The sequence below is a fragment of the Delphinus delphis genome, chromosome 4 (assembly GCF_949987515.2).
Source record: "Delphinus delphis chromosome 4, mDelDel1.2, whole genome shotgun sequence".
Classification (NCBI taxonomy): domain Eukaryota; kingdom Metazoa; phylum Chordata; class Mammalia; order Artiodactyla; family Delphinidae; genus Delphinus; species Delphinus delphis.
Window position 1 is genome coordinate 82,526,084 of NC_082686.1, and position 27,992 is coordinate 82,554,075.

Consider the following 27,992-nt stretch of genomic DNA (forward strand, 5'->3'; position numbering starts at 1 on the left):
TTTCGTGGTGAGGACACAGCTAATCATAGCTGGTGTTTGCGGAGGAAGAAGGATTTTGCCACAAGCTCCATGACAGACTCTCTCCCTCCTTCTCCAGGATGGCACAGCAGGTATGACTGGCAGCCAGTTTGGCAAGGAAGAGTTTCTGCCTCCCTGAGGATTGGTCCTGCCTGTGGGAAAAACACACCCCCAGAAGAACCATTTAGGTCGGGGTTGGTTCCCTGGTTTCTGATCAGGGGTCACGCCAGGAAGATCATAGCGGGAATCCCTAAGATCTATCAGTGATGTTTGTTTTGGTTTTGTTTTGGCTTGTTTACATTAGAGCTAGAAGGGACCCAATTATAGGACATATGGCTGTATCTGTCACTATAGATGAGGAAACTGAGGTCTAGAGAGGCTGATGTGACTTATCCAAAGTTCTTTGGAGCCTTAGACGCAGAGCTGCAGCCCCGACTCCAGATTCAGTGTTCTTTCTATGGACTCTTCTAGGTCTATTTTGAGTCCCTGAGAAACAACAGCAACAACATCAGCTACCATTCTTCGAGCGTTTAATATGTGCCAGTTACTAGATTAGGTGGTATGTACATTACATCAGGCTGGAAATGTAGACGATGTGGGACCACATCAGAGAGATGGTTCACTTAGATCAACTGTATGTTTTCTTTCAGGTCTGAGGCACAATGATTCCGTGGCAAACGTTTTCAAATTCTCAGCGGTTCAGGCTGTGCTGCTTTATCAATTGACTGAGCATTTTCTATATGCCAGCTCTCCACTGGGTCCTGGGAATCCAGAGATAAAATAGGACAGAGTTCCTCATGGTACATAAGAATTAATGATTTACTAGAGTTACAGAAAAGGGGTCAGGAACATAGTTAAAAAAGAAAAAGTATCCTGGGAAGATGGAGAAGGCTTCCTGATACATTTAGGCAGGGTTTTGAAGGGTGAGTAGGAGTTTGTTAGTGAGGCTATAAATGGGAGAGATGAAGTACATGCAGAGAAAATAGCATGTGGAAGAGCTGTAGAGTAAGTGTTATGTGTGTTTGGAAACAACAAATAGTTTGAGACAGAAAATGGAGGGATGAAGGGCAAGGTGGGAGATGATACTACAGAGGTGAGTTGAGGCCAGCCTGAGGAAGAAGGTCTAATGCCAGGGTAAGGAGGGCACCACTCCGGATTTCTGGCTTTGGAGGTCTACTTTGGAAGGACTCTGAGATTCTCATTCCTAGCTCATATATATATATATTCTATCTCTGATTTGGCCTGTCTCCCCCCCCACCTCCCTGTTGGCCTGGGCACCTGTGAGTGTGTTTGTCTACCTGGAGCGCTAATGAGGCCCTCTGGAGACTCCGACACCAACCGCCAGCTGTGATCACAACCGCCAGCTCTTCGCTTCTGCACAGGAACTTTCTCGGCGCTCCTCTGGTGTTCCCCCCATTACTGGGTGTTAGTGGAGTCTTTACTACATGGCATTCTGCTTGGTCAGATGGTCCATTCAGTGGGGCATGTGAGGAATCCCTAGCTGGGCCATGGAACCACAACAACCCCTTCCCTGTCCCTATTCTGGTCCCAGCTCCTGGCCCACCTCAAACGAGACTCTGCCCACATCAGAACTACCTGCCCCCCAGCTCCCACCCCAGGTGTTTTCAGCCTTCCTTTCAGAACAGCATGCCTTCCCTGCTTCATCCTGGCTGGCTTTTCAGCCCATCCTGCCTGGAATACAGTGGCATTCTTAGTTCTTCCAAAGTTGAGAAAAAGAGATCCTCACCTCCATATGTATATTTATTTTTAAACTCAGATAATCATCCTGAAAGAGGTTTCCTGACAGAGGAAAGAAGATGCATTTTGGAGACTGACAGGCTCGAACCCTGCCTGTGTGAGCTTCACTTCTGTGAGCTCCAGTTCCCTCATCTGTAAAATGGGGACATCAGCCCTCATTGCGCAGAGATTAAAAGAGCTAACATGCAGGATGCCAATCAAGGAAGGACTGAGTTCAGCTGAGAGACACAACAGGAAAGGACACATTCCTCTGCTTCCTCTTAGAACAAGCACCCTTAGCTTCTAGGACCTAAAAAAACATAAACCAAATGGAGTGTATTCAATCAGGGCTTCGAGCTGTTGCAGGTGACTCAGTAGTGACATGGGATAGAGCCCATCCTCCAAAAGGCCCCCCAGGCCTCTGCCAACCAGGGGAAGATGTGTCCTTCCTGTTCCAGAGGGAATGAAAGGCTCAAGCCAAAGCCGTCCTCCAAGGCCCTCAGACAAGTAGCTCCCAGGCCCACCTCTGACTGGCCCATAAGCTCCACAGTTTCATTGTTCCGCCCGGGCTGTGGGCTGCGGGGCTGGTTGGTGGAGTTGGCTTAGAGAAGGATATTTCGTATTTGGCTTTTGGAATGACTAATGAATGAGCTGTCTCCACGGCAGGAGAATTATGCCACTTAAGCAAAACGCAGCCGAGCTGGTCGGCTCAGAGATAGCTAATAGGAAATGCCTGTCAGAACACTGATGCTTCAAAGCCAAATATATTCTCACTGTGTTCTCTGTTTGCTAAGTTTACTTTATGCAAAATATAACTCAGCTGAAAATATGTAGATGGCTCACTCCTTCCCTCTGGAAGAAATGGAGACAACGAGGAGGAGGGCAGCTCCCAGCTAACCCAGCTTGTCCTGCCAAGCCTAGGAAGAGCCAGGCCCTTGCTTGGCCAAAGAGCACAGACTCAGTAGGAAGTCTGTGCCACTAATGGGCCCATAGCAACCACAGTGCTCAAAATAGAGGCAACTGCCCTCCCACCAAGCTTCCAGACAATGGGAACAGAGGGAGCGTGGGCAACAGTGAGCACAAGTGGCCCAGCCTGCCATTTTGTGAAGTTGCAGGGGCCACAAAGGGCCCAGGTAGGCACCTGTGATTTTTGTCCTGTGGTGGTCTTACCCACCCATCCCCCCTCCTCCCAGGTGAGACACAAAGTCCTCCAACCAAGAAGCAACCAAGAAGTCAGTGACCTCCAGAACCCCAGACTGGGCGGGAGCACCTTGGTAATGGAGTTGATGCTGCAGCAATGTATCCTGTGGGAAGAGCACTGGGTGAAGAGTCCGGACGTTTCGAAATGCCTCTTCTCACCTGCGACTTTGCAGGAAACACTCCTCTCCCTGAGTCTTGGCTTTGTCATTTATAAATGGAGAGATTGGACCAGCTCAGCAATCTCTGGGGTCACAATGACCTAACACTGTCTGTTATACATGATAGGATGGAGGCAGGAGTGTGGAAATGGGACCCACTTCTCAATTCCCTGGCCCTCTCCTCTCTCAAGGATTACCAGGGGTTGCCAGGAGGAGCTGGATAAAAAGATGGGATCATCTTTCAAGAGATACCTGCGATTTCTCAATACTTGAAGTGGGAAAGATCCCTGAGGCCATGATCAGGGACGTTAGTGTGAGCAGATGCCCTGCGGAGGACAAGCAAAGAGACAGGGACTCCGACAGTGTTTGTCTTGGAAACGCCTCACTACCATACGGCCATGGTCACCAAGCCACTTGGCCACAGCTCAGCCCCTCTTCCCAAACACACTGCCCAGATATGGGGTCTGGCCTTCCTCAAGAAAGGCATTTGGGTTTATTCCTTCAGGATCGCAGCAAGAGCTGGGTCTAAGAATCCTGGGGCTTCCTAGAAGGACCTGGAGAATAGGCAGCACCTACAGTGTGCCAGGCAGGATGGGATGCAGACAGGAACTAGACCCAGCTCTGCACTCAAAGAGCTCCCGTTTCATTGCAAGATGGGCACATAGGGAGGAAAAAAAGAATGCGGGAGGGTTCATCCCAGGCTGACTTTAAGCACATTGGAAGCTCAGAGAGGCAAAGCCCTCGGGCAAGCTGCTGAATGCCTCTGAGCTTCAGTCCTCATCTGTAAAATGGGGATAATGATTACCTGCCTTAGAGGACCAGCCAGACGGATGCATCTAAATGCCTAACACACCACCTGGCACGTTTTAATCATTTGATAAAAGGCAGCTATTACTGTTTATTGCCATGGCTCAATGGAGAGCTGCTCAGCAGAATGGGTTCCAGGTGAACAGAGACTCATCCACCCCTTTAGCGCTTGGGGCCAAGCCTGGGGTGTCTGGACCTCCTGGCAGGCTCTTCCTTGGCCGCCAGCCATCACTCCATTTACCCCAGTTTGCCTTTTCTTTGTGTGCAATGAACATAGGAAAGCCCTGGCTTACAGTCCTCAGCGTTGGCTTCAGAGCATGGGAGGCCTTCGGTGAGATGGGAGGAGGGGAGGGGCCGGATGTCTTAGGAGGAATCAAGTGGAACAGCAAAACCAGGGACGAAGGGCGTGGGTGTGGGACAGTGGGTCTGGGAGCAGGGGCAGCTGGGACGTCTCAGTGCCCCCCACTATGTCTTACACATGGGCCCCCGCCTTTTATTCTTAGTTGATTGATTTTGCTCTAAGTGGAGCAGAGTCCGAGTTGGGAGACGCTGGGAAATAAAGGCTGGATAATGTCTCATCAAATGGGGTGAGAGGGGTGACTGGGCCAGGTTGCAAGACAGGACCTAGGGCTTGTGGGGAGCATGCGCTCTTTGGGGGTCAGAGGGAGACAAGGGGTAGGAGTCAGTTCAGATAGACTCAGGCGGCCATCAAATGGCAGAACAGGGCAGAACCATTTAAGCGGGTCAGCAGGGAGCAGGCAGCCGGCAAAAAGCCTCAGCTACAGTGCCAAGGAGGCCCTGAGGCAGGCTCGGTCAGTCACAGGGACTGGCCCCAGAACGTGAGGGTCCCAGGGCCACAGAGAAGAGGTGATCACTGGTGGGTAGAAGCAGGGAAGCTACGTGATGCCCAGGAAGCCAGGCAGAGGAGCTGAGACTCACTTGGGCCACCTTAGAAAGCCATGTAGCTGTAAGAGCGGAGTGCCATAGCCCGTCGAGCTCGCAGGGGGATGGCGGGCAGTGAGAATCACACAGGGACTTCCATGCACAGGGAAGAGCAGGGGTTGGGCTGTGGAGGAAGCTAGGACAAAGGAACTGACTTGGCGGCTAGGTGGCCAGACATGCTAAGCACAGCAACCAAAGGGGTAAGCGAATGTGGCTCAGTTCAGGTCAACCCGGAAGGTTGGTCCCTCAGGCAGGTGGGGTAGGGCAGCAGGAGGCCAGAGGCCGGAAGGCAGAGGCAACCAGGTTCTTGGTGGCTGGACCTCTGCTAGAAGTGGGGTGCAGCAGGGGAGTAGAGGGCTGTCAGGGTCTCATTCCCAGTCAGATGGCTTTGGCAAGAGTAATAAAGACTACGAGCGTTGGACTCAGACACACTTGCTTTGAATCCTAGCTTCCTCCCCCGAGTAGCTACTGGACATTGGAGGTGACACTTAATCTCTCAGTTTTCTTAGCTATAGAGATAATCATAGCACCTGCTTCTTAGGAGTAGAGATTAAATAAGGTCATTTGTGGAGCTTCTGGCATATATAGATGCTCACAGAATTGCACCTGTTCTTACTATGATTATTAGCCCCTGAGATTGTCAGGTTCCCCGAAAATGAGGAGGGATTTCTAGGTTTGATGGGTAGAACATGGAAGAAGCCTGGCCCCTGTGAGGAAGGGCAGTCAAGGAAAAAATCACAAAGTCTCCAACTGCAGATAAGCCCCTGCTCAAATCCCTCTTCCACCAGTGTCTATCTGAGACCTTTAGCAAGTGACTTAGTCTCTTCAAGCCTCAGTTTCCTCATCTGTAAAACGGAGACACCAATATCTGCCTTTTGAGGTTGCTGTGATAGTTAAATGAGACAATGTACATGGAATGCCCAACCCAGTAGGTGCTTTGTTAATAGCTACTCTATAGATGAGGCTGATATGTGAGGGAGCGGAGGAAAGATGGGACCCAGGGGGCTTTTGGGGGCCCAGGAATCACCCCCAGATCTTGGGTCTACTGCAGCAGAAATACTTTCTCCCTGCAGAAGCTGAAGCAGCCAGAGATACAGGAGCTCCACAGGCATGTACCCTATAACCACACAAGCATACTCTGATTGGATTCTACCTGCCTGTACAGGACTGGCTCAGGAGGTGGGTAAGCCATGTCTGATGGTGGAGGCCAGCAGTGGCTCCAGCTTGGAGGGACCCAAGAAGAGGGAATAAGGGAGGGGCTGGTGGAGGAAAGAGAACTTTTCATTGATTCAGTAAGTAAATAAGTAAGCACTGATAGTGTACTTTCTATGGGCTGAGTCCTACAGACACCACGGTGAACAACACAGCCGTGTCTCTGTACCCCCAAAACTGAGCCTACTGGGGGAGCTATGAAAGGGAAACTCTGGGAAGATCATTCAGTGGCTACGTTCGGGAAATAAAGTGCAGAGCCTGTGCAGGAGTGCTTGCCGAGGTCTAGTAAGAGAGGATGAAAGCTAGGTGGTGGTCGAGGCTCCAACTGTGTCCTGGAGGGAAGGGCAGCAGACAGACCCGGCTCTGCCCCTGACCAGCTCCTTGGCTCTGGACAAGTTAGTTTTGGGGTCTTCAGTTCCCTCCTCTGTAAGATGCAAAGAATGGTACCTGCCTCACAGGGTTTGGGTGACTATTAAATTAGGTGACACATAGAAATCTTGGCTCTCAGTAATGCTCAATAAGTGGGGACTGGTGGGCTTCCCTGGTGGTGCAGTGGTTAAGAATCCGCCTGCCAATGCAGGGGACGCAGGTTCAAGCCCTGGTCCGGGAAGATCCCACATGCCACGGAGCAACTAAGCCCGTGCACCACAACTACTGAGCCTATGCTCTAGAGCCCGCGAGCCACAACTACTGAAGCCTGCGCGCCTAGAGCCCTTGCTCCGCAACAAGAGAAGCCACCGCAATGAGAAGCCCGCGCACCGCAACAAAGAGTGGCCCCCGCGCGCCGCAACTAGAGAAAGCCCGCATGCTACAACAAAGACCCAAATCAGCCAAAAATAAATAAGTAAAATAAATTTATTTTAAAAAATAATAAGTGGGGGCTATTGTTAATAAGAACATTAATAACTAGGTGAGGGACTTCCTGGTGGTACAGTGGTTAAGACTCCGCACTCCCAGTGCAGAGGGCCCAGGTTCGATCCCTGGTCTGGGAACTAGATCTCACATTCATGTCGCAACTAAGGAGCCCGACTGCCGCAACTAAGACCCAACACAACCAAATAAATAAATATTTTTTTTAAATTACTAGGTGAATCTAGAAGTCTCGTTGAAGGAATAAATGACAAGACTTGGTGACTGAGTGTGGGAAATATTTTAATTGAAACCCCGGGCAATTGTAAGGTGATTGAGTATCATTTGTAGGTCTGAGTTGGAATTTCCTGCTGGGAAAGAAGGTATGGACTGGGGTGGAGTGGGGAGGCTGGTCCCAGCTGAAGGAGAATTCTAAAGTCACGTCAAGCGAGGATTTACAGTTCAGTTTAGGGAAAAAAAAGACTTAAGTTCAGCCTCTGGGTTAAACACTTCCACATTTATTTTCTCCTAGATTCCCACAGACAGCAGGTGGAAGACATCCCCCAGAGCCAGAGTCAGCACTGGACGCCCCTAGCCCTTGGCCCAGGTCAAAATGGGAGAAGGATCCTGGACCAAAAGCAGAGTGTGGAGTGAAATGGCTGCTCAGCTAACATCTTTCCTTCCACAGACTGAACAAAACCTCAATAAGCACACCTTTTTTTTTTTTTCCTTTCAAGTGGCAGGTCCTATTGTAAGTAAGGGGCTTACAGGACAAGGCCCCGGAGAGAACAAAGGAAACACTCCCACCAACTCTCTTGCCAGGAATGAGCTGAAATTTTCGGAGAAGTGCACGAGCCAAAATTCTCAGGGAGAAATCCCAGAAGACTGTCCATCAGGTGAGAAAATGTAGACAAAACGTAAAGTGTAAAATGATGAACCAGAAAATCCTCCAGCAAGCCTGCGCCCAGCTATGTCTTAATGAGGCAAACTCCAAAGCAGCTTTTCCTTTAATCAGGCATTTGAAACAAAATGCTGCTAAGAAGCCCCCCCACCCCACCCCCACCACCCCTCCCACCCTTATGTGTTGCCATGACGACCCAAGTTCTTAGGACTTGAAAGAACTACCTCAGCATTTCCCTCTAAAACAAAAGAAAATTATTCCAGGTTTCAGGGCAGAGAACTCCAAGGAGTGGGACCTGTTACTGGATAGCAGGTTCCTCAGAGTTGCGAGTGATGAAATATGAGCCTATGGGGACCTGTGCCTTCAGAAAAGCTGGGGAAGGAAACCGGGGATGACAGGACCCCAGCGCTCGCCCCAGCTTGCTGAGCCCGTGCTCTGCCTCATTGCTGGCTCTCTCCCCTCAGCTGGGCCTCATTTGCCCCTGCAGTGAAGCACGTTAAAAGAAAACACATCCTCTCTCCATATGGAAAGGGGCAGGGGTTGGAGGGGAGCAGGTTCTGGCTCAGGAGATCCCAGGGGGGAGAGCAGAAGATGCCTCTCCTTCTCTCTAGTTTGATTTGCTCATGGAACAGCCAAGATGGGGCCAACCTGCTGCATGACTAAGAAGCCCCTCCAAAGCCCCCTTGAAAGCTTAACGAGGGCCAATCTATGTCTTCTGAATCCAGAAAGCAAAACCCGGGAGGCAACGGCCGGAAGACCAACTTGCTCCTGTGAAGTTCCCTCCCCTGTCCGAGCTTCAAGCCAAAAACCAGGGCCTTGACACCTCCCTATCCAATCCTGGATCACATTTTGAGTCTATGTCCTAAAAATTCCTCAAATCCATCCACTTCTTTCTCCACAGCCACTGTCTTGATTCAGGCCTCATTATCTCTAGTCTGAAATGGTACTTCCAGGTCATCTGCACACCAGGGCTAGAGGGGCCATTTAAAAACACAAATCTAACCATGTCACCTCCTGACTAAAATCCTTTAGTGTTGTCCCTGCCTTCAGGACAAATTTTCAAATTCCTCAGAAAGACATGCATGGCCTTTCATAATGGACGGATCTCAGGCCAGTTTACTCCACACTCCAGCCATAAAGTATACGTTTCCCCAGTTTACATGCTCTCCCCCACCTCCAGGCCTTCCCTAACCCAGTGTGCTGGATAGACCTGCTGGATCCTCCAGACCCACTCTCTGCCCTGCTCTGTGCCCCAGAGGCTGCCCCGTATGGATCACATAAACGAACTCTAGAGCCCTATGGCTTCCGGTTGGATTTAGCCAATGGGGAAAATCAGGAGCAATGGGAGGATAAGAGAAAGTGAAGCCAGCGTAATTATTCCCTCCCTGTCGAGTCTATCAGGCTGCCTGCTCCCAGATGGAGGGTCGCTCCTTCTATCAAGGCAGCCTGTTCTACAGGACTTTCTCTCCTTCCAGAGTACAGTAGCCCCCCTCCTGGCCTAGGGCCTGCTGCTAGCCTGGGTTTCTGTGATATCTCATAACATTCCCCCACCCCCTACCCACACCTTTGCAAATAACCCCTTTGTACATAAACCCTCCTCAAATCATCCTAACTTAGTGTGTCATCATTCTCTGTTGCGACCCTGACTAACAGAGTCATCCTTTGCCTTTGCTAAATCATAAGCTTTCCTTTGGATTAAGCTCAGGCAACACCTCCTCCAGGAAGGCTTCCCTCCTCTTCCCAGTCTGGGTCAGCTGCCCCGCTCCTTGGGCTCCCAGAGCCTCTGTATATTCCACTGTCACAGCTCTTTCCATACTTTATTGCAAAAGTCAGTCCTCTGTCCTAAATCTGAGTCTCTGGAGGGTAGGGACCATGTGTTATTGCTTATCCCTGCACCCCAGTATCTGGCACAAAGCAAGCCCTCAGAAAACATTTGCTGAATGAAGGAAAGAAGCAGGAGCTCAGAATGAGACCTGCCAAAGACACATAGGAAACACAGTGCAGCATCTCTTTGTGGTACCCACTATAGGAGCTGGCATCTCCCAGGCCAGCATCAGTTAGATCACAGGCAAGGGTCTGAAGAAAGGCTATTATTTAAAGAATACCTCACATCCAGGGCCTGAGGCCCACATCAGTGAGCATGGCGAAAGAATGAGGGAGATGTGCTGGTTCCTGTTTCAACAGCAGTGCTTCCTGGGAAAAAAGAATGGCCAGCTTTTCTCAGCCCCAGGGAGACAATGGAAGTCTCCATCCTTGAGGTAGGAGACCTGTGAACCTGGTGTCAATGGCTGGGAAACTCACATCAACTTATTGAAATAAATTATTAAAAATCTAGGGGCTGGGCTTCCCTGGTGGCGCAGTGGTTAAGAATCCCCCTGGGGCTTCCCTGGTGGCGCAGTGGTTGAGAGTCCGCCTGCCGATGCAGGGGACTTGGGTTCGTGGACTGGTCCGGGAAGATCCCACATGCTGCGAAGCGGCTGGGCCCGTGAGCCATGGCCGCTGGGCCTGCGTGTCCGGAGCCTGTGCTCCGCAGCGGGAGGGGCCACAGCAGTGAGAGGCCCGCGTACAGCAAAAAAAAAAAAGAATCCCCCTGCCAATGTAGGGGACACGAGTTCGAGCCCTGGTACGGGAATATCCCACATGCCGCGGAGCAACTAAGCCCGTGAGCCACAACTACTAAGCCTGCGCTCTAGAGCCCCCGTGCCACAACTACTGAGCCCACGCACCTAGAGCCCATGCTCCACAACAAGAGAAGCCACCGCAATGAGAAGCCCGTGCACCGCAACGAAGAGTAGCCCCCGCTCACCACAGCTAGAGAAAAGCCCGCGTGCAGCAACGAAGACCCAACACAGCCAAAGCTAAAATAAATAAATGTTTTAAATGCTATAAAAAAAAAATCTAAGGGCTGTTCCAAAGGACCCAGTACCACTCTACCAAATCATTCATTCAGCAAAGTTTATTGGGGATCTTCTCTATGCAAAGCATTTCCCTTTGATTTACTCTCTTGAAATGTTATCCAAAAGGGAAAAGTAATTTTTTCTTCCAGTCTGAGTCCCTGCTGGGCCCTGTAAAAGGCCTAACAAGGCCAGAGGATGGGCTTCTGGTAGACACCTGGGCCAATCACGGGAGATGGGCCAAACGTGATGGGTGGAAGGCAGAATAGTGACCTGGTATTGTGAAAGTCCTCTAGGATCCTGGCTCCCCTTTTCCAGATATGTGACCTTGGGCAAAGTACCGCATGTCTCTGTGACTCAGTTTCCTCTGGTGCAAAATGGCAGTCATAATAGGACCTAGCTCATACAGCTGTTGTGAAAATTAGATAACACATCCTCCAGGAGGTTACCGAAACTCTATCAGATCCAATGCTCCCTTTTTATAGCAAGTATTTTGTAAGACCACTTTTACTATTCTGAAATGAAATTTATAGATAGTATGACCCACCTACGCAGGTAATTTTGTAAAGAATCAACATATAGCCCTAACTATAAGATAAAGAACTAAAAGGAAATAATTTAGAATAAAATAATATGCATTTAAATTTATAAATGCTTGAGCATAACTACATAAGAAGATATAAGACAATTAGACCTACTTATAATGAGTAAGTTTGAATTTAAGAGCAGTAAAACATTATTGACTTCAACATTACGGGTACTTCTTTATATTTGATGTTCTGAAACAAGATTAAACAAGTACTGTATATTCATACAGATATGAACGAATGCAGATGAATAGAGGTGTGTTATTTTTGCAATTCAAATATGGCAAGGATTCTGCTATTCGTATTGTGGTTGTCTGAAATGGTGAACAACTTCTGGTAAAGATAAAATACAGTATTCTCTTGATTTATATGATAGTAGCATTCATGAAAAATTCAGTGTATATTAAAACTATGCAAAAAGTACTTTGTGGGACTTCCCTGGTGGTGCAGTGGTTAAGAATCCGCCTGCTAATGCAGAGGACACGGGTTCGAGCCCTGGCCCGGGAAGATCCCACATGCCGCAGAGCAACTAAGCTCGTGCACCACAACTACTGAGCCCGCGAGCCACAACTACTGAAGCCTGCGCACCTAGACCCGTTCTCCACAACAAGAGAAGCCACCGCAATGAGAAGCTCGCGCACCGCAGTGAGTAGCCCCCACTCGCTGCAACTAGAGAAAAGCCCGCGCACAGCAGCAAAGACCCAACACAGCTAAATATAAATAATTTTTTTTTAAAAAAGTACTTTGTGTTTATATACAAAATGGAATTAGGTTCTAAGCTCAGACCAATATAGAGATTTTCTACCTATATATGAATGTTGGGTGGGGCATTCAAATGTCACATGAAGTGCAGGACAAATCGTTGGATAAAACTGCATCACCTAAGGCAAGGAGTCTGGCCCCCTCAATCTCCCCTAAGTAGTGCCTCAGCAACCAATGCAACGAACATAAATACACTACATATTCCTAAAATGCCTCTAGGGGGCAGCACTGCCTCCATTGAAGATCAGTGGGCCACAGTTTATGGGGTTACTCAACCCATAAGGAATGCAGGATGATGGCCATACAATCTCCAGGAACACAGACCAGACAGACAGCATTAGGGAAATCTATCAGCATTTCGCACTCAGACCCCATTGATTTGCTGTGTCCTGCTACATTCTTGTTTGGCTGGGGCCATAGGGTAAGGCCATTCCCCCATGAATAGGGAATGAGGCCTGTCTTGATGAGTATGAAGAAGAAACCACCATGTTAGGCAGAGCTATGTCACATAGACTTCCAGGTAGAGCAAAAGTCTCAGCAGACTGATTGATAGACCCTTGCATTTTTCTCCCCCTGGACAACTATTGGGACCTCTTTGAAAAGCACATCAACAGCAGTCTATAAATAACCCTCAGTTTGCTCACCTATGGCTCCGTCATGAATCAACACTAGAGGATTTCACAACGTTGTGTGTCTCTCAACTGAACGTATCTAAAGAAAAAACATTGTCGAAAAAAAGAAAAACCATTGTCTTGTGGATATAAACTGTACCTCTGGCAAAACCAGTCAAGTCATTGAGGTGAGCTGGTGTGTGCCCACCCCCTTTCTTGCTGTATGAGCCTTAATGAGCATCAAACCCTTACTTGAATCTGAGTTCTATTTCCCATAAAAAGGAGCCATCATTTAAATCATCCCAGGAAAAGGCAGATCCTCAGACAAGTAACTGGAACGCAGATGGTGGCACCAGACAGAAGGGGAACTCTCGTCTCCTTCTTGGCTTCATTATTTTGGTGGATCCACCTGAACTTTCAAGAAAGCATCTGTCCAGGCTTCCCCGGGCTGCTGGGATGGTTCTGACTACACAGAGGCAGCCCCACACTAGGATAAGTGGGCCCTGAGCCCTCCTGATCAAGTCATATCTTGCAAATGACAAGTCATGACTTATATGAAGTCATGTTATTCTTCTCTGTTTATTTCTCTTGTTATCCCCAACGTGTAGTAAAGGCTGGTCTGAAGGATCCAGCCTTGTCTCAGCTGCCCAGTGTATGTGTGTGTGTTGGAGGGTAGAGCCACTGACTAGTGTCGGTGATGAGTGAGAAATCCCAAGGGAAAATTCCAGTCACCTCTCTCCACAGAGATTCTCCCTTCATCAGTAAGCTTGGAGGAGTTTTCATTCATTAGTAAAGGCGATAACTTTTCCCCACAGAGTCTGGTGGAACCAGAGGTGCCCTAGTCTTACATAAACCAGGTGAGACACCTGGAAGGGGGCTTGAGTGCATGGGCTACGCCCACAGTCAGTTTATCAAAACTTGAGAATAAGAAGAAGGCTTATCTTGTAGCAAAGAGACTTGATGTTGGGACTCATCCTGTGGGCTTTATCTATTTTTCCAGGTGACAAAGTGAGTCCAGTTGTTGGCGGAGGTGAGCCTGACTTTGGGAGAGAGCAGCTCCACCACAGATAGGACGGATTCACCAAAGCTGGGGACCAAGCGTGGCTTGACATGTATCACCTACATGTGTTCTGGGGGACAGAGAAGGGGCCGAGAGAACAAGAGAATACACAAATAGATGAGATAGAAATAACTAAAGCTATTTTCTCAATGTTTGTTTCTCATCACCTCTCACACTCCTCAGGAGAGCCCCCAGAGGCGGGAGGAACTGCATGAGGGAGACTAGGATGGCTCTATTTTTCTGAAAAGAAACTGCCAACGCCATTTCCAGATTCCAGAGGTATGTGACCTCCAGGGTGACAGAGGCCTGAGAGCTGGCGCTGCCCTCTCCAGCAAGCGCACGGTCTCCAGAAAATCCCTGACATCTCTGCCATCTGGCCTTCTGTTCTGTAGGGCGACCCTCACAACTTGGGGCACATTTTAGAAGGGAACCAGAGGGGGAGACCACTGAGTGTAAATACTGATCTCACAAAGCCAGGGCACTCAACCAATGGTTCCCCACCCTGCATGCATATTAGAATCACCTGCAGAGGGCTTCCCTGGTGGCGCAGTGGTTGAGAGTCCGCCTGCCGATGCAGGGCACACGGGTTCGTGCCCCGGTCCGGGAGGATCCCACATGCCCCGGAGCGGCTGGGCCCGTGAGCCATGGCCGCTGAGCCTGCGCGTCCGGAGCCTGTGCTCCGCAACGGGAGAGGCCACAACAGTGAGAGGCCCGCGTACTGCAAAAAAAAAAAAAAAAACAGGAATAGAATCACCTGCAGAGCTTCATCACACACCCAGGCCTGGGGCCAACCACCAGAGATTCTGATTTAATTGGCCTGGGGTAGGACCCAGGCGTGGATATGCTTTAAAATCTCCCCAGGTGATTCTAATGTGCAGCCAGGGTTGAGAACCACTACATTACACAACAGGAGAGGCCCTCAAGCCCTCACTCAGATCCCAGTTACTCTTAATTTATATACACTTCTAACAATCCAGTTGTCTGGTTTCCTAGCTGGTATATGATTAAAAACCACATATTCAGACGGGAGAGAAAAGCTGCTAATGAAAAGACACTAAAACCAGCAAGACGTAACAAATGAGAGTCTGAGCACAAGTGTAAAGATGGAAAGCCTATAAAAAGCAAACACAGCACTCAACCCCTCCCCTCTCCAGCATATCCTATTTACAGTCAGGGCCTGAGGCGATCACTAGATGGCGGAGCCAGGAGGGAGGGCTTCAGTCCGAAGGGAATGTACCCCATTTTACAGATGAAAAAAACAAGACTCAAGGAGAATCATGGATGGTCTCCCTCAAAGTTGCACCAGCACTGAGCTGCAATGCTGGGATTTGAATATCAAATGTCAGTCGGTCCTTAAAAGCCCATGTATGCTGGAAAGTGTCACGTCTGCCTGTTTAGTATGACTGATGTTTCTAATGATGACCCAGAGTGTAGAACTCAATTACCCTCAGTATCCAGCTATTCAAGATGTTCATTCTAGAAAGAGTCACACACACACACACACACACACACACACAAATATATGCTTTTTAACAGTGATGAAAGAACGGGTTATCCATTTGGGAAATAAATAAATAAATAATACAAGTTCTTTCCCAGCTCACACCATTCATCAAAATGAATACCAGATGGATAAAGATGGAAATGAAACCATAAAGGTACTAGAAGAAAATATAAGTGGATATTTTATAATCTTACGATGGGAGGGACTTTCTAAACATGTCAACAAAAGCAGAAACCATAGAGGAAAAGATTGATAGATTTGACTACATTAAAAATTAAAAACTTCTGTACATCAAAAACCACCATAAATTGAAAAAATGTTCAACCTCACTAGCATTCAAAGAAAGGCAAATTAAAACAGCAATGAGAGGCCCTTTTTTTTTCCTGATCAGATTGGCAATGATTAAAAAGAATGATAATACTGAGAGTTGGTGTGGGTGAGGGGAAATCAGCGCTCATACACTGTTGGAGGGAGTGTAACTGGTACAATCTTTCTGGAAGGCATTTTGGCAATATGTATGAAAAAAGCCTAAGAAGGCACGTAACTTTTGACCCAGTAATTCCATGTATAAAAATTTATCCAAGGGAAAAAATGGATCTGCTACACACACATGCACACATAAAATGTATATAAGGATTTTATTCACTGAGGCACTCTTTGGAATGTTGAAAAATTGGAAGCAACCTAGATTTTTAACAAAAATGAATTAGTCAAATAAATTATGTTATATACATAAGAAGCAATATTATGTAGCTACCAAAAATGATGCTGTATAGACATACAGGCCAATGGAATAGAATAAAGCCCAGAAACAGATCCAAATATATATGAGAATTTGGTATAAGATAAATACCAAATCGGTGAGGCAAAGACAGGATTTTTTTAAATAAATTTATGTATTTTTGGCTGTGTTGGGTCTTCGTTGCTGTGCACGGGCTTTTCTCTAGTTGTGGCGAGCAGGGGCTACTCTTTTTTTTGGGGGGGGCTACTCTTCGTTGCAGTGCGCGGGCTTCTCATTGCGGTGGCTTCTCTTGTTGCGGAGCACGGGCTCTAGGCACGCAGGCTCCAGTAGTTGCGGAGCACGGGCTCTAGAATGCAGGCTCAGTAGTTGTGACGCACGGGCTTAGCTGCTCTGCGGCATATGGGATCTTCCCGGACCAGGGCTCAAACCCATGTCCCCTGCATTGGCAGGCGGATTCTCAACCACTGTGCCACCAGGGAAGCCCCAGACTTTTTAATAAATGGTGTTTGACTATGTGGAAAAAGATAGATGCTAGACCAGTATTTCACACAGTACACCACGATAAGCATCAACTGGATCAAAGATTTAAATGCACAAAATAAAACCATAAAATTACCAGAAGAATAAGAGAACTCCTTTAAATCTTGAAGTAATGACAGTCTTTCTAACTGATTCAAAAATCCAGAAGTCATGAAATAAGACATAAAAGTCATAAAATAAAAGATAAATACATCTATATAAAAATCTTAAAACTCCTGCATGGCAAAGGCACCATAAGCAAAACAAACAAAAGACTAACTGGAAAAAAAACTGCAACTCACTTCACAAAGGGTCAAGCACTCTAATACATAATTTGTTTCTATAAATCAAGGAGACCAATAACCCAATAGAAAAAAATGCCCTTTTTCAGAAAAAAGTAATACAGATGGCTTTTTAGCGTATAAAAGAACGTTCGACTTCATTAGTAATAATGAGTACAAATTATAGTTGCAATGATATATCCATTTTTTACCCATCAGATTTTTACATATCCAAAATACACTTGATGGGGGAAGTTGTAGGGAAATAGGCACCCTCACACATTGCTGGTAGGAATAGAAAATGATACACACCTATGAAGGGCAATATGGCATTTTCTATTAATGTTACTAATGTATTTACCTATTGGCTCATCAATCCCACTCTCTGAATTTTTTGGGCAAATATATTTGCACACATACAGAAATGATATATGTCTGTATTATAACATTGCTTTTAATAGTAAAAGATTGGAAATAACCCAAATGTCCAATTATATGGAATTGGTTAGATATTATTGTCCATCCAAACCATAATATGCCAGGAAGTTATGTGCTGCTATGCAAAAGTCTCCACTACATACTATTAAGTTTTTTTGTTTTAAGCACAGTGCCTAGTAATGAACATAGTGTGCTGACTTCTTTGTAAGAAGGGGCAAGGTATATATAATTGCATTTGCTTATATTTTCAAAAAGGGGCACTGTAACTATTAAAAGCAGTGACCTATGGGAGGGGAAATCAGGAAACCAGGTAAAGAGGGACATGGGTGCAAGCAAAAATTCTCAATTTTATGAAATTGAGAATTTCATAAAAAATTTTATAAAATTTTATAAAAAATTCTTTTTTATGTCGTTTTGATTTTTGAACTACATGAAAGTACTATTTTTTAAATGAATACATAATTGTGCAGATTCACTTTTGTAGACATGAAAGATTTTCAAAATGGATTTAGTGTATAAATTAGGTCATAGAAATAAATATAGAATAATCCCAATTTTGTCTTTCAAAAAATCACGTATCTATATGGTCATATTCTTATATAATAATTTCCATAATGGGAAATAGGAAAGATTTAGCCACAAACAAGTTTATCACATTGTATTTAATAATGAAAATCTGAAAACATCCTAAATATACAATAGGCATTAAAGGTGACATGGGGTCTGTGGAATATTTTCAATCACAAATAATTACATTATAGAAAAATATTAGTGTGAGAGATTCACAGTATGTGAATATATATATACATATATATAGTGTATATAAAGCAGAGTATACAAGATAACTCTGTTAAAAAAACAAAGTACATGCTGGGGCTTCCCTGGTTGCGCAGTGGTTAAGAATCCGCCTGCCAATGCAGGGGACACGGGTTTGAGCCCTGGTCCAGGAAGATCCCACATGCTGCGGAGAAACTAAGCCCATGCGCCACAACAACTGAGCCTGCATGCCATAACTACTGAAGCCCTCGCGTCTAGAGCCTGTGCTCCGCAGAAAGAGAAGCCACTGCAGTGAGAAGCCTGCACACGCAACAAGGAGTAGCCCCCTCTCGCCACAACTAGAGAAAGCCCGCGCGCAGCAATGAAGACCCAACGCAGCCTAAATCAATCAAGCAATCAATCAATCAATAAAAGTAAATGCTTAGAAAAATTGGGGGAGGATACACACCAGGGTATTTGTTAACTGTGGTTTCCCCTGGGTAGTGGAATTATAGGTGCTTTTTGGTTTTTTCTTTAAAATGGTCGGGATTTTCTCATTGCTGTACAACAAACAATCTCTTCTAAAATGAGAAAAAAATAAAGCACTAAGGAATTTTTTTAATGCTTTTTTAAAAATGATGCTTCAAAGTTCATTTCTAAGCTACCTACAAAAGTCACCCACCTGAAAGGAGAGTCTGGCTAAGTAAGGTGGGCTATCTCCATCTACTGATGATAAGGAGAAGTAGAGTGAGGTCTTGGTCCTAAGCTGAGATGTCTTATTCCCTCCTTCCTCCTTTGAGTCTTTCTTGACCACAGGGTGTTGGCCACCATGCTGGGTCCAATGGCTCTGCCCACCAGTATAGGACATCAGACACTGCAACAAGACAGGACCTGCTCTCACCACCACTGCAGAGAATCCACTGGTCCAACCACTTGCCTTCTGGTACCTTCCAGCAGGTGAGCTAATAAAGCTGCTGGGCTGGAAAGTGGTCGGCAGGCAACATGGTGGGTGAGGTGGCCGGGGCACAAAGGTTCTCTGGGAGGACCAGTTCCTGGCCCAGGCCCAGGCTCTCCCTTAACTGCTTCTGCTTCAGCCTCCCTGGCCAGCCATCCCAGTCTAATCGCTGAGCCCCTTAAAAGGAAGGAGTGGTTTCGGGGTGGGGCATCTCTTAGGCAGGCCGCCTCCAAAAAGGCTCGGGTGAAGAGGTGGGGTCCGAGGCCCAGGCAGCCCCCTAGACCCTTCATGTCTCCTAAGAGTTTATTGTAACCATCTCTTATCTGGACTCCTGCTCTTGGTCCCTGCCCTGTCCCACCTGTCTTCCAAGCCCCTGCCATCCTTCTTGAAATACACCTAATTATTTTATTCCTGGGATCAAAACATTTTCTCCAAAATCAGTCTTTCTCAAACTTTCCCGCTAAAGGACACCAACTTCAGACAAAAGAAACGCCTCCAGTTCCCCCAGGGGACCCCTCAGCCTGAAGTTCCTGCCGGCACACCCAAGCTCTCTTTGAAGTCTTCTGTTTTCTCTTAAAGATTCATGAGAATTCTGCATTCTATTGCATGATCTATCTGAATTTCTTTTAATAGGAAGATGTCTAAAATTATTCACCTCAAGGAAAACTGATGCTCCTGAAAGAAATAATGTGTTTATCCAGAGGCTCAAATATCCTCACTGGAACAGTACCTACAGCGTGAAATCCAAACTCCTGTCAGGCAAGGATCTACAAAATTTGGCCCCCACAAACCTTACTGCCTTCCTCCTGCTACTGCTCGCTCTCCAGCCGCTGGGCCACCGGGACTCCTGTCATGTCCTGATTTAGGTTCTTCCCAGCACTTCTGCTCAGGCTCTTCCTTCCTGACCCCACTCTACCTGCTGACGACCCACCACCCCGAAAGGCCTCAAGGGAGCTCAAATGCCAACTTCCACATCACACCCCCTCTGTTGGCCCTGACAGACGCAACGTGAGAGGCAGCAGGCTCCTGCGGAAACAGCCTGTGCTTTGGGATCAGAGGCCGGCGTTCAAGTCCTGACTCTCAGCTCTGGACACTGGACAAATTATCTAACTTGTTTACTTCTCGCTTGTAAAATGGGGAATAACTGTGCTTCCCTCACAGGGCTGTTACAGGGATTAAAGAAGACTCAGGCAACAGTGTAGTGCCCAGCACATGCTCCCCTCCACTCCTCCAAACTCCTATAGCAGTCTTTATACCACTCGTGTAAAGAGCAGGTGTTCACATAGCCGTGCTTTTTTAGAATGGCTTATTTCACCCCAATAGATCAGTGGTTCCCAACGTCCCAAGGAAGCTTCTTGTATTACCCCCATGATCCCATGGCTTGAAAGATTTTGGTGATTAAATCAAACACATTGATTGAAGTGTATCCCGCTTTTCTAAGTTCTCTGTCCCATGAAGCTTTCTGAACACTGAGAGCTGTTCCCAGCCTCCCCTCTCCTGCGTCACTTGAGGGACTCAGAACAGGCAGCCACCCACGGAGACTGTAAACACCTCGAGACTGCAGCTCCGTCTCCACACTTCCCACAGCACCTTACTCAGCGCCTGCTCTAAGAACACACCTAGACACTGCTCGCGCATAAACAAAAAGTTCCACCCAGATGACACTGGGGGAAGAGCCCTGCCTAAATCAGCCAGTCAGTGTAGAGAAAGGGGGCATTCTTACGGGAGGCAGGCAGTGCTGGAGACCAGCCCTTCTCCTCCCCCGCCCCCCACCGCCGCCCCGAGCGGCACCCCCAGGCCTACCAGCTGGCCTCCGACTTCAGTGTGTGAGCCGATTAAAAAGCACCCTCTCTTCAGTGTCTGGAAACTCCTGCAAGGAAAGTTTGCTCCCAAAGTTGGCTTTTGACTAGAGTCTTAATAAGAGGCCTCAGCAGGCTGTGGCTGGAGAGACAATGTCACTTAGAGAAGCAGCTTGAAGCGGCAGTTAGGAGAAGAATTATTTTAATGAATACATTTCCTTTCAATTGTATGGGAATATCAAGATCCCATTAGAATAGGGAAGCAATTAGAACTAATAAAGATGAATGCGCAGTGCTCGGTATGTGCAGAATAACAAGCTGCCAACAAAGGGGCTCCGGAGAGCCTGCTCTAATCCAAGGGAACTGGCGGCCAGCACAGGGGAAACAGCTCTGTTCAGCGGCTCAAAGGCCAGCGTCCCGTGCATTCTGGTCACGGCCAGCAAATGGTGCGAGCGGGGCCTCGAAGGTGGGGGTAGATGGGCCCCCGCCCTGGCCCTGGCCCGGCCTCTGGGGGATAGAGATGGGCCGTTGGCAGCCCCTTGGCGACGGCCATTCAGACCAGGGCCCTGGCTCCCCGCCAGCCTTGCGCCTGCCCCTCGCACTGGGCCTCATTGTGTCCAGGTGGCAAATGCCTTCTCGCCAACTTTCCTTCAAGGTTTACAGAGCGGGTGGGACAGTGGAGGAGGGAGGGAGAAGGGGGCCCTGTGCCCCCTGCATCTCTCCCCTCCCCTGCCGGCCAGGGTCTGTTCCTCCTCTGGGTCGGGTGTTATGTTACAGACAGTGGTGGGTCACAGGCAGCCAAACACAGGAGTACTGTTGCTTACACAATTGCTCTTCAAACAGTAACAAACAATTTTCATTACCCAAGTCAGATCGAATCATCCGCCTGGCCATCCTGCTTCAATACCAGCCACACATACAGAACCCAGGGCTTCACACTCTGCCCATTCTGCTGTGACAAAACTGGGCTCCATTTTTCCCCTGGCCCAGGGACGTGGGACAAAGCTCTTCCTCTGATCCCTTCTTTGAGCCGGATCAGCTGCACGGCTATCAAAACTGTCAGGAGAAACAGAGAAGACACAAGCACCTATGCAGTTTGGGGCTCACTCAGATCTGGAGTGAGACGTTACTCAGCATCTGTGTGAAGAAGGCATCAGGAGCTTGGAGGAATCCATTGACAAATTTAGAAGGAATCCAGCAAGATAACTCTGGCTTCCCACCAAAGCATTCACTAGCCTTAGATGGAGTGTCAGGACATGACATTTCTTTATTTAATCTTTTTTGGCCAGACAGTTTTTTCAACTAGGAATGTGTAAGCTCATTCCAAAATGTCTGCATGAGAGGCCAGTGACATTCATTACTGAGATTTTTCTACCAGGTCTCTTAGAGAAAAACAAACAAAAAAAATCTGTAACATTTTATAATTGTTTCTCAATGGTAGAGCATTTTAAAAGTGTGTTTACATTTATAATCCTACTTGAATCTCAAAACAGCTATGGGGACTGGCAAAGCTAAGGTTGTCAGCCTAAAGATGAGGAAACAGTGGCCCAGAGAGATTAAGTATGCCGTGCAAGGTCACAGAATGAATGAAGGGGTTGGGACACCAGAACTCAGGTCTTCTGACCTGGTTCAGTGCTTTGTTCTAGGACGCACCTTTTCTACATCCACAGGGTGCCAGACATTTCCAGGATAATTCATCCTGCAGTTCTGCTTTTCCAGTGTAACTCCCTCATCCTTTTCCTCATACTAAACTGTGCTAAGCACTGTAGGTTTTTAAACACTGTAGTCTAGGCTACAAAGGAGCATCCTTCAGAAAGGTTTCCATCGAATAGTCATCAAATTTTGTTTTGCTGCCACCCCGCACCCCCTACCAAAGAGATATACATTTCCTCCCTTTTAACAGCTTAGGTAAGGATTGTTTTAAAAGTCTGCCTGTCCAGTGTGAGGTCGGCACAATCAAAACTGGCAAATGATTGTCTAGGTCCCTTTCAGTACAAAACATTGTAGCATCCAGGGGTTGGCAAGTGGCAAAGCAAAGCCATTCACCCTTCATACCCTCATCACCTCCTATACCTAAAGGCCTATTCATTTAATTTTTGGAAACTTTTCTACATGGTGACTATAGTTAATTATATTGTATTGCATGTTTGAAAGCTGCTAAGAGAATAGATCTTAACAGTTCTCATCACAAGAAAAAAAAATCTAGTAACTATGTATGGTGACAGATATTCACTAGACTTATTGTGGCGATCATTTCACAATATATACGAATATCAAATCACTGTGTTGTACACCTGAAACTAATGTTGTCAATTATACCTCAATTTTAAAACTTTTTTATTTTTATAATTTTTAAGGTATTTATATACCATGAGATACACAGATATTAAGGGTACAGTTTGACAAATGTATATCTACACCCAAACCAAGATACATAACATTGCCATCCCCCCCAGAAAGTTCATGCATATCCCTTTCCAGTCAACCCCACTCCAGGCCTCCACTGTTCTCATTTCTGTCACCACAGATTAGCTAAACCTGTCTTGGACATCAGATTAACTGGAATCATATTGTATATAATCTTTTGTATCTTTCTTCTTTCACTCAACATAATGTCAGCCGGACTCATCCATGTTGTATCAGTAGTTTGTTCCTTTTTTTTTTTTTGATGAGTAGCATTACATTATTGATTCAGTTTTCAAAATCCAGTCATATTACTGCTAATTTGCCCCTCAAAATTCTTTCCATTCAATGTATCTCCTGCATGCTCCTTTCCATGCATCTATCTCCTCTGTCTCTCCTCAGCAATACTTGAACTGAGAAACATATGTAAGTAGACTATTTTACCTCCAGTGATGCCCTTTTAGGTAGGAGTGGTTCTACCTTCAGGAGAAACTGACAACGAGGCAGTGCAGCATGGTGGTCATGAGTACAGTTTTCAGAATAGACAGATCTAGGTCCTCATTTCCAGTCTAGCACTTAACAGATGGGTGGTTGGGGACAGGTGGTTTAACCTCTCAGGGACTATTTTCCCATTTGTAAAATGAGAATAATAATACCTTCCTAATAGGGATTTGTGAGGACTAAATTATATTGTACATAAAATGTTTCTGTTTATATTCTACACAATAGAAACCAATAACAGCCTCAAGTTAAACTATAATAAACATCCTCCTGCTTCATTCACACACTTTCAGCTTCTCTAAGTCATAAAGTATAAATGGGTACATATTTTCAGAAGTTTTTAAAAATGAAGAGTTCACGATTACATCTAGAAAAGTCTAAGGACTTCCCTGGTGATCCAGTGGTTAAGACTCCTAGCTTCCACTGCAGGGGGCACGGGTTCTATCTCCGGTCAGGGAACTAAAGATCCCACGTGCCGTGGCCAAAAAAAAAAGTCTAACTGTCATATATTTACTTAACATAAATGCTATTTCCTCTGGAAAAAAGTAAAGCCTTTCATCATTTGTTCAGTGACAATTACATACTGAGTGCTGACGCTGAGGGGCTCTTCAAAAGAGTTAAGGACATAGCCCTAGCTTTTAGGATGTTTGGTTTTGGAGGGTAATAAGCACAAAAATAACTATTATACAGAGTATGGTCAATACTAATGACAATAATTAACATCTATTAATATAGTGGTTAAGAGCATGGTCTCTGGAGTCATACTATATGATTGAAATAGTGGCTCAGTCATGTGATGCTGGGGAAGTTACTTACCCTCTTTTTGTGTTATTTCACTTGTAAAATGGGGATAATAATACCACTTATCTAGCAGAGCTGTTATGAGTAGATGAGTACATACATGTAAAAAATTAGTACATTATCAGCACATTAAAAGTATGCAATAAATAATAGCTAACAATTACTGAACACCACATGCCAAGCACTGTGTTAAATGGTTTACATGAATTACTTCACATGATCTCCACAATGTTCTCTCTACTATTACGCCCATTTCACTCATAAGGCAACCGAGGGAAGGAGAGTTCAGGTAACTTGCCCAAGATTACATAGCTAGTAAATAGCAAATTCCATAGGAAAGACACATCTGTAAAATGGGGATAGTGATAATAGTACTTACCTTAATGAGAATTAAACAAATTAATATTTGAACAACAGAACAGAGCCTAGTGCACAATAAGGTCTATACAAGTGGGTGTTAAACAAATACAAATTGCTATGGTGATTCAGAAATGGCAGTAAATAACTTCCATGCATGGAGACTAAGGCTTTGGAAAGGTGACATTTAAGCTGAGCCTTGAAAGGAGGGAGAGAAGAGGAGAGAAGTGGAGAGGAGGGAAGAGGGAGAGGGGAGGGGGAGAAGGGAGGGGGAGAGGGGAGGAGAGGAGAGAAAAGGGAGGGGGAGAGGAGAGAGGAGGAAAGGAGACGGGAGGGGAGGGGAGGGGAGGAGGAAGTAGAGGAAGAAGAGGGAGGAGGAGGAGAAAGAGGAGGAGGAGTTGGAGAGGGAGGGAGAGAGGGAGAGAGACAGACTGGTAGTGGGAGAAAGCTCAGAGTAGAGTAAGCAAAAAGTAATGGGACTAGTTAAGTTTGATTAGATAAAAAGAAAAACAAAACTCCCCTTTCCTCCAATCAGTTACTATTTCTGCCAGCTGTATCTCAGTATATCTTTTATCATCTTCTTTGACCCCCACCCCCCAGAATCTGCTATCCTTACCCTCTCGTCATCCATTTTACAATATTTATGGAGTGCCTCTATGTGCCAGGCACTGTTCTGGGCACTGAGGATATAACAATGAACAAGACAGGCCGAGTTTCAGTTCCTATTCTGCACTATAATAATACCAATACTCCAAGCTGGATTCCCAGCTTTTGGTCAGCCCTACTCCAATCCATCCTCCACACTGCCACCAGAGAGACTGGAAAGATACAGATCTGGTCCGGACACTCCCTTGCTTAAATCCCCCTGTAGTATGAATTCCCATCGTGTTCAGAATAGATTTCAATCTCCGTAGCATCCTGTTCAAGGCCCGTCACTAACTGTCCCGCACAGCCTTATATCTCAGCCTTCACCTGCATGCACTCCGCACTAAGCTACAGTAAATTACTCAAAATCTTAGATACACACATAGAAATAAGCACCTGCTGAAAGTACGTGGCTGGAACTCCATCCCTATTTCATCCTTGTACACTGAAACCTCAGAAAAGCCCTGGTTACCCCCCTCCAGCCTTCAAGTCTAAAGAACAGCGCTGGCGACACACTCCTCCACAGCCCTGGCATCCTGCGAAGGCTGCGCTCACTCCCACCCCAGCGGGAGCAGTAAAAGGAGGGGCTTCGCGGGGCCTCGGGGCCGCCATCTTGGCTGAGTTGGCCGGAAGTGGTCCGGCAAATCGGCTTGCCGGCGCGCACTGAGGCTGCGCGGTGGCCTCGCCGCGCTTCTTTGGCGCCGGCGGCGTTGCGGCCGTCCCGAACCCTCGGCGGTGCAGCCCGGAAGCCACTAAGTCCCCTCTGTCATCTCTCCTAGTCCTATTCCAGCCGTCCCAGCCGCTGTCCAACCCCTCCGCCGGGGTTTGTGCAGCGGCTTGCACTCCCCTCGGCCAGTGTACGCGCTTTGCACCTGCCTGCCCGAAAACATGTTGTAGAAACCAGAGAGCGGGGGTCTGTCTCCCTATCCCTCGGGCGGAGGGGGAGATGGATGGTGGCCACGACAGTGAGACCCAGGCCCTGACCGCCTCGCAGGAGGTGGCCCCGAGCCCCCTCCTGCAAGAGAGCCTCGAGGAGGACCTTGGTGCTGTAAGGGAGGAGGAGGCTGCGGAGCCCTCCATCACCCTGAAAGGTGCGAGGGCTTTGGCAGCCAAAACCTTGGCCCGGCGCGGGGCCCGTCTCCGTCTGGATCGGACGGTGGCCGAGTTGGTGCAGTTTCTGCTGGTAAAGGACAGGAAGAAGAGTCCTATCACCCTCTCCGAGATGGTGAAATACATTATCAGAGACTTAAAGGATCTGTTCCCTGAGATCATCGCAAGGGCCGCAGAGCATCTGCCGTATGTCTTTGGTTTCAAGCTGAAACAGCTTGACCGCAAGCACCACACTTATATCCTGACCAACAAACTAAAACCTCTTGAGGAGGAGGAGGAGGAGATGGCCCCAGACTGGGTCTTTTAATGATGATGTTGGGCTTTATCTACATGAAAGGTAATAGCGCCAGGGAGGCACAGGTCTGGGAGATGCTGTGTCGGTTGGAGGTGCGTCCCTCAAAGTATCACCCCCTCTTTGGGTGCCCGAGGAGGCTTATTATGGAAGATTTCGTGCAGCTGAGATACCTCAATTACCGGCTTGTTTCTCACACCAATCCACCGGCATGTGAATTCTCTTGGGATCCCCGAAGCGACCTGGAAACCAGCAAGATGAAAGTCCTGGGGTTCGTGGCCAAGCTCCATAAGAAAGAACCCCAACACTGGCCAGTGCAGTACCGTGAGGCCCTGGCAGACGAGGCTGACAGGGGCAGTGTGAGGGCTAGGGCCAGGGCTAATGCTAATGCTGGGGCCGGCATCCACCCCTGGTGAGGGCCAGCCAGAGGTGGGGCGGGGGGAAGTTGGGTATAAAAGCTACTGTCTGAGTCATAAGTAGACTAGGTGGGGAGAAGGTCGTTATTTCTATAGCAGTTGTATTTGTGTAACTAGGATTTAGGTTTTGTATCTTGGTAAGTTTTGTTACGTTTAATACACTTAAATTCATGTTTATAAATGAGATTGGTCTACTTTTTCCTGTAGGATTTTGTTGTAGAGTTTTGCTGCTTTTGTAAAATTAATTGAAAAACTTTACATTTTATTCTGTGATCTTGAACAAATTATGCAGCACTGAATGCTATACTTAAATGGTTTGAAGGAACTCACCAGTATGATGATCTGGTACCAGGGAAAAATATAGCTGATTGGTATCTAGCTTTCCAACAGTTTTTGTCTACTGTGCAAAGAAAAAAGACTGACATTTAACTCTGTTTGCTTAGTTATTGTAGTAGCTGGGGCGTGGGGGGGGGAAATGCAATAAATTAGAAGTATAACCTGGTACACTTAATAAACATTTGTTAAGCATCTTTTGTGTGATGCACTGTTGGGGGTATTTGGGGATTAAATGCTGAACAAGATAAAGGTCCTACTTTTCAGAACTGGACAGTAAGTAAATAAACCAGAAATGACAGTGCGGTGAGTTGAAGGCTACAGAGGGACACCCAACCCAGCTGGGGTGATTGGGTGAGGCTTGCCTGAGGTTACCTTTAGTCGGACTTCAGGGTAGGGAGG

General features: G+C 46.9%; 1 protein-coding gene and 1 long non-coding RNA gene across 2 annotated transcripts; one reads left to right on the forward strand and one right to left on the reverse strand.

Annotated features, from left to right (window-relative positions):
- Window positions 1-26,030, reverse strand: LOC132424166 (uncharacterized). The gene is made up of 3 exons (XR_009519172.1): window positions 25,836-26,030; window positions 14,262-14,456; window positions 1-170 (listed from the first exon to the last, which is right to left on the reverse strand). It is a non-coding gene; the product is annotated as an uncharacterized lncRNA (long non-coding RNA).
- A 297-nt stretch (window positions 26,031-26,327) lies between these two features.
- On the forward strand, window positions 26,328-27,699 carry MAGEF1 (MAGE family member F1). Its single transcript, XM_060009974.1, is given in 3 exon segments — window positions 26,328-26,351; window positions 26,353-26,824; window positions 26,827-27,699. Coding segments are annotated over 3 exon segments (927 nt in total). The 3' UTR covers window positions 27,258-27,699.
- Window positions 27,700-27,992: the final 293 nt, after the last annotated feature.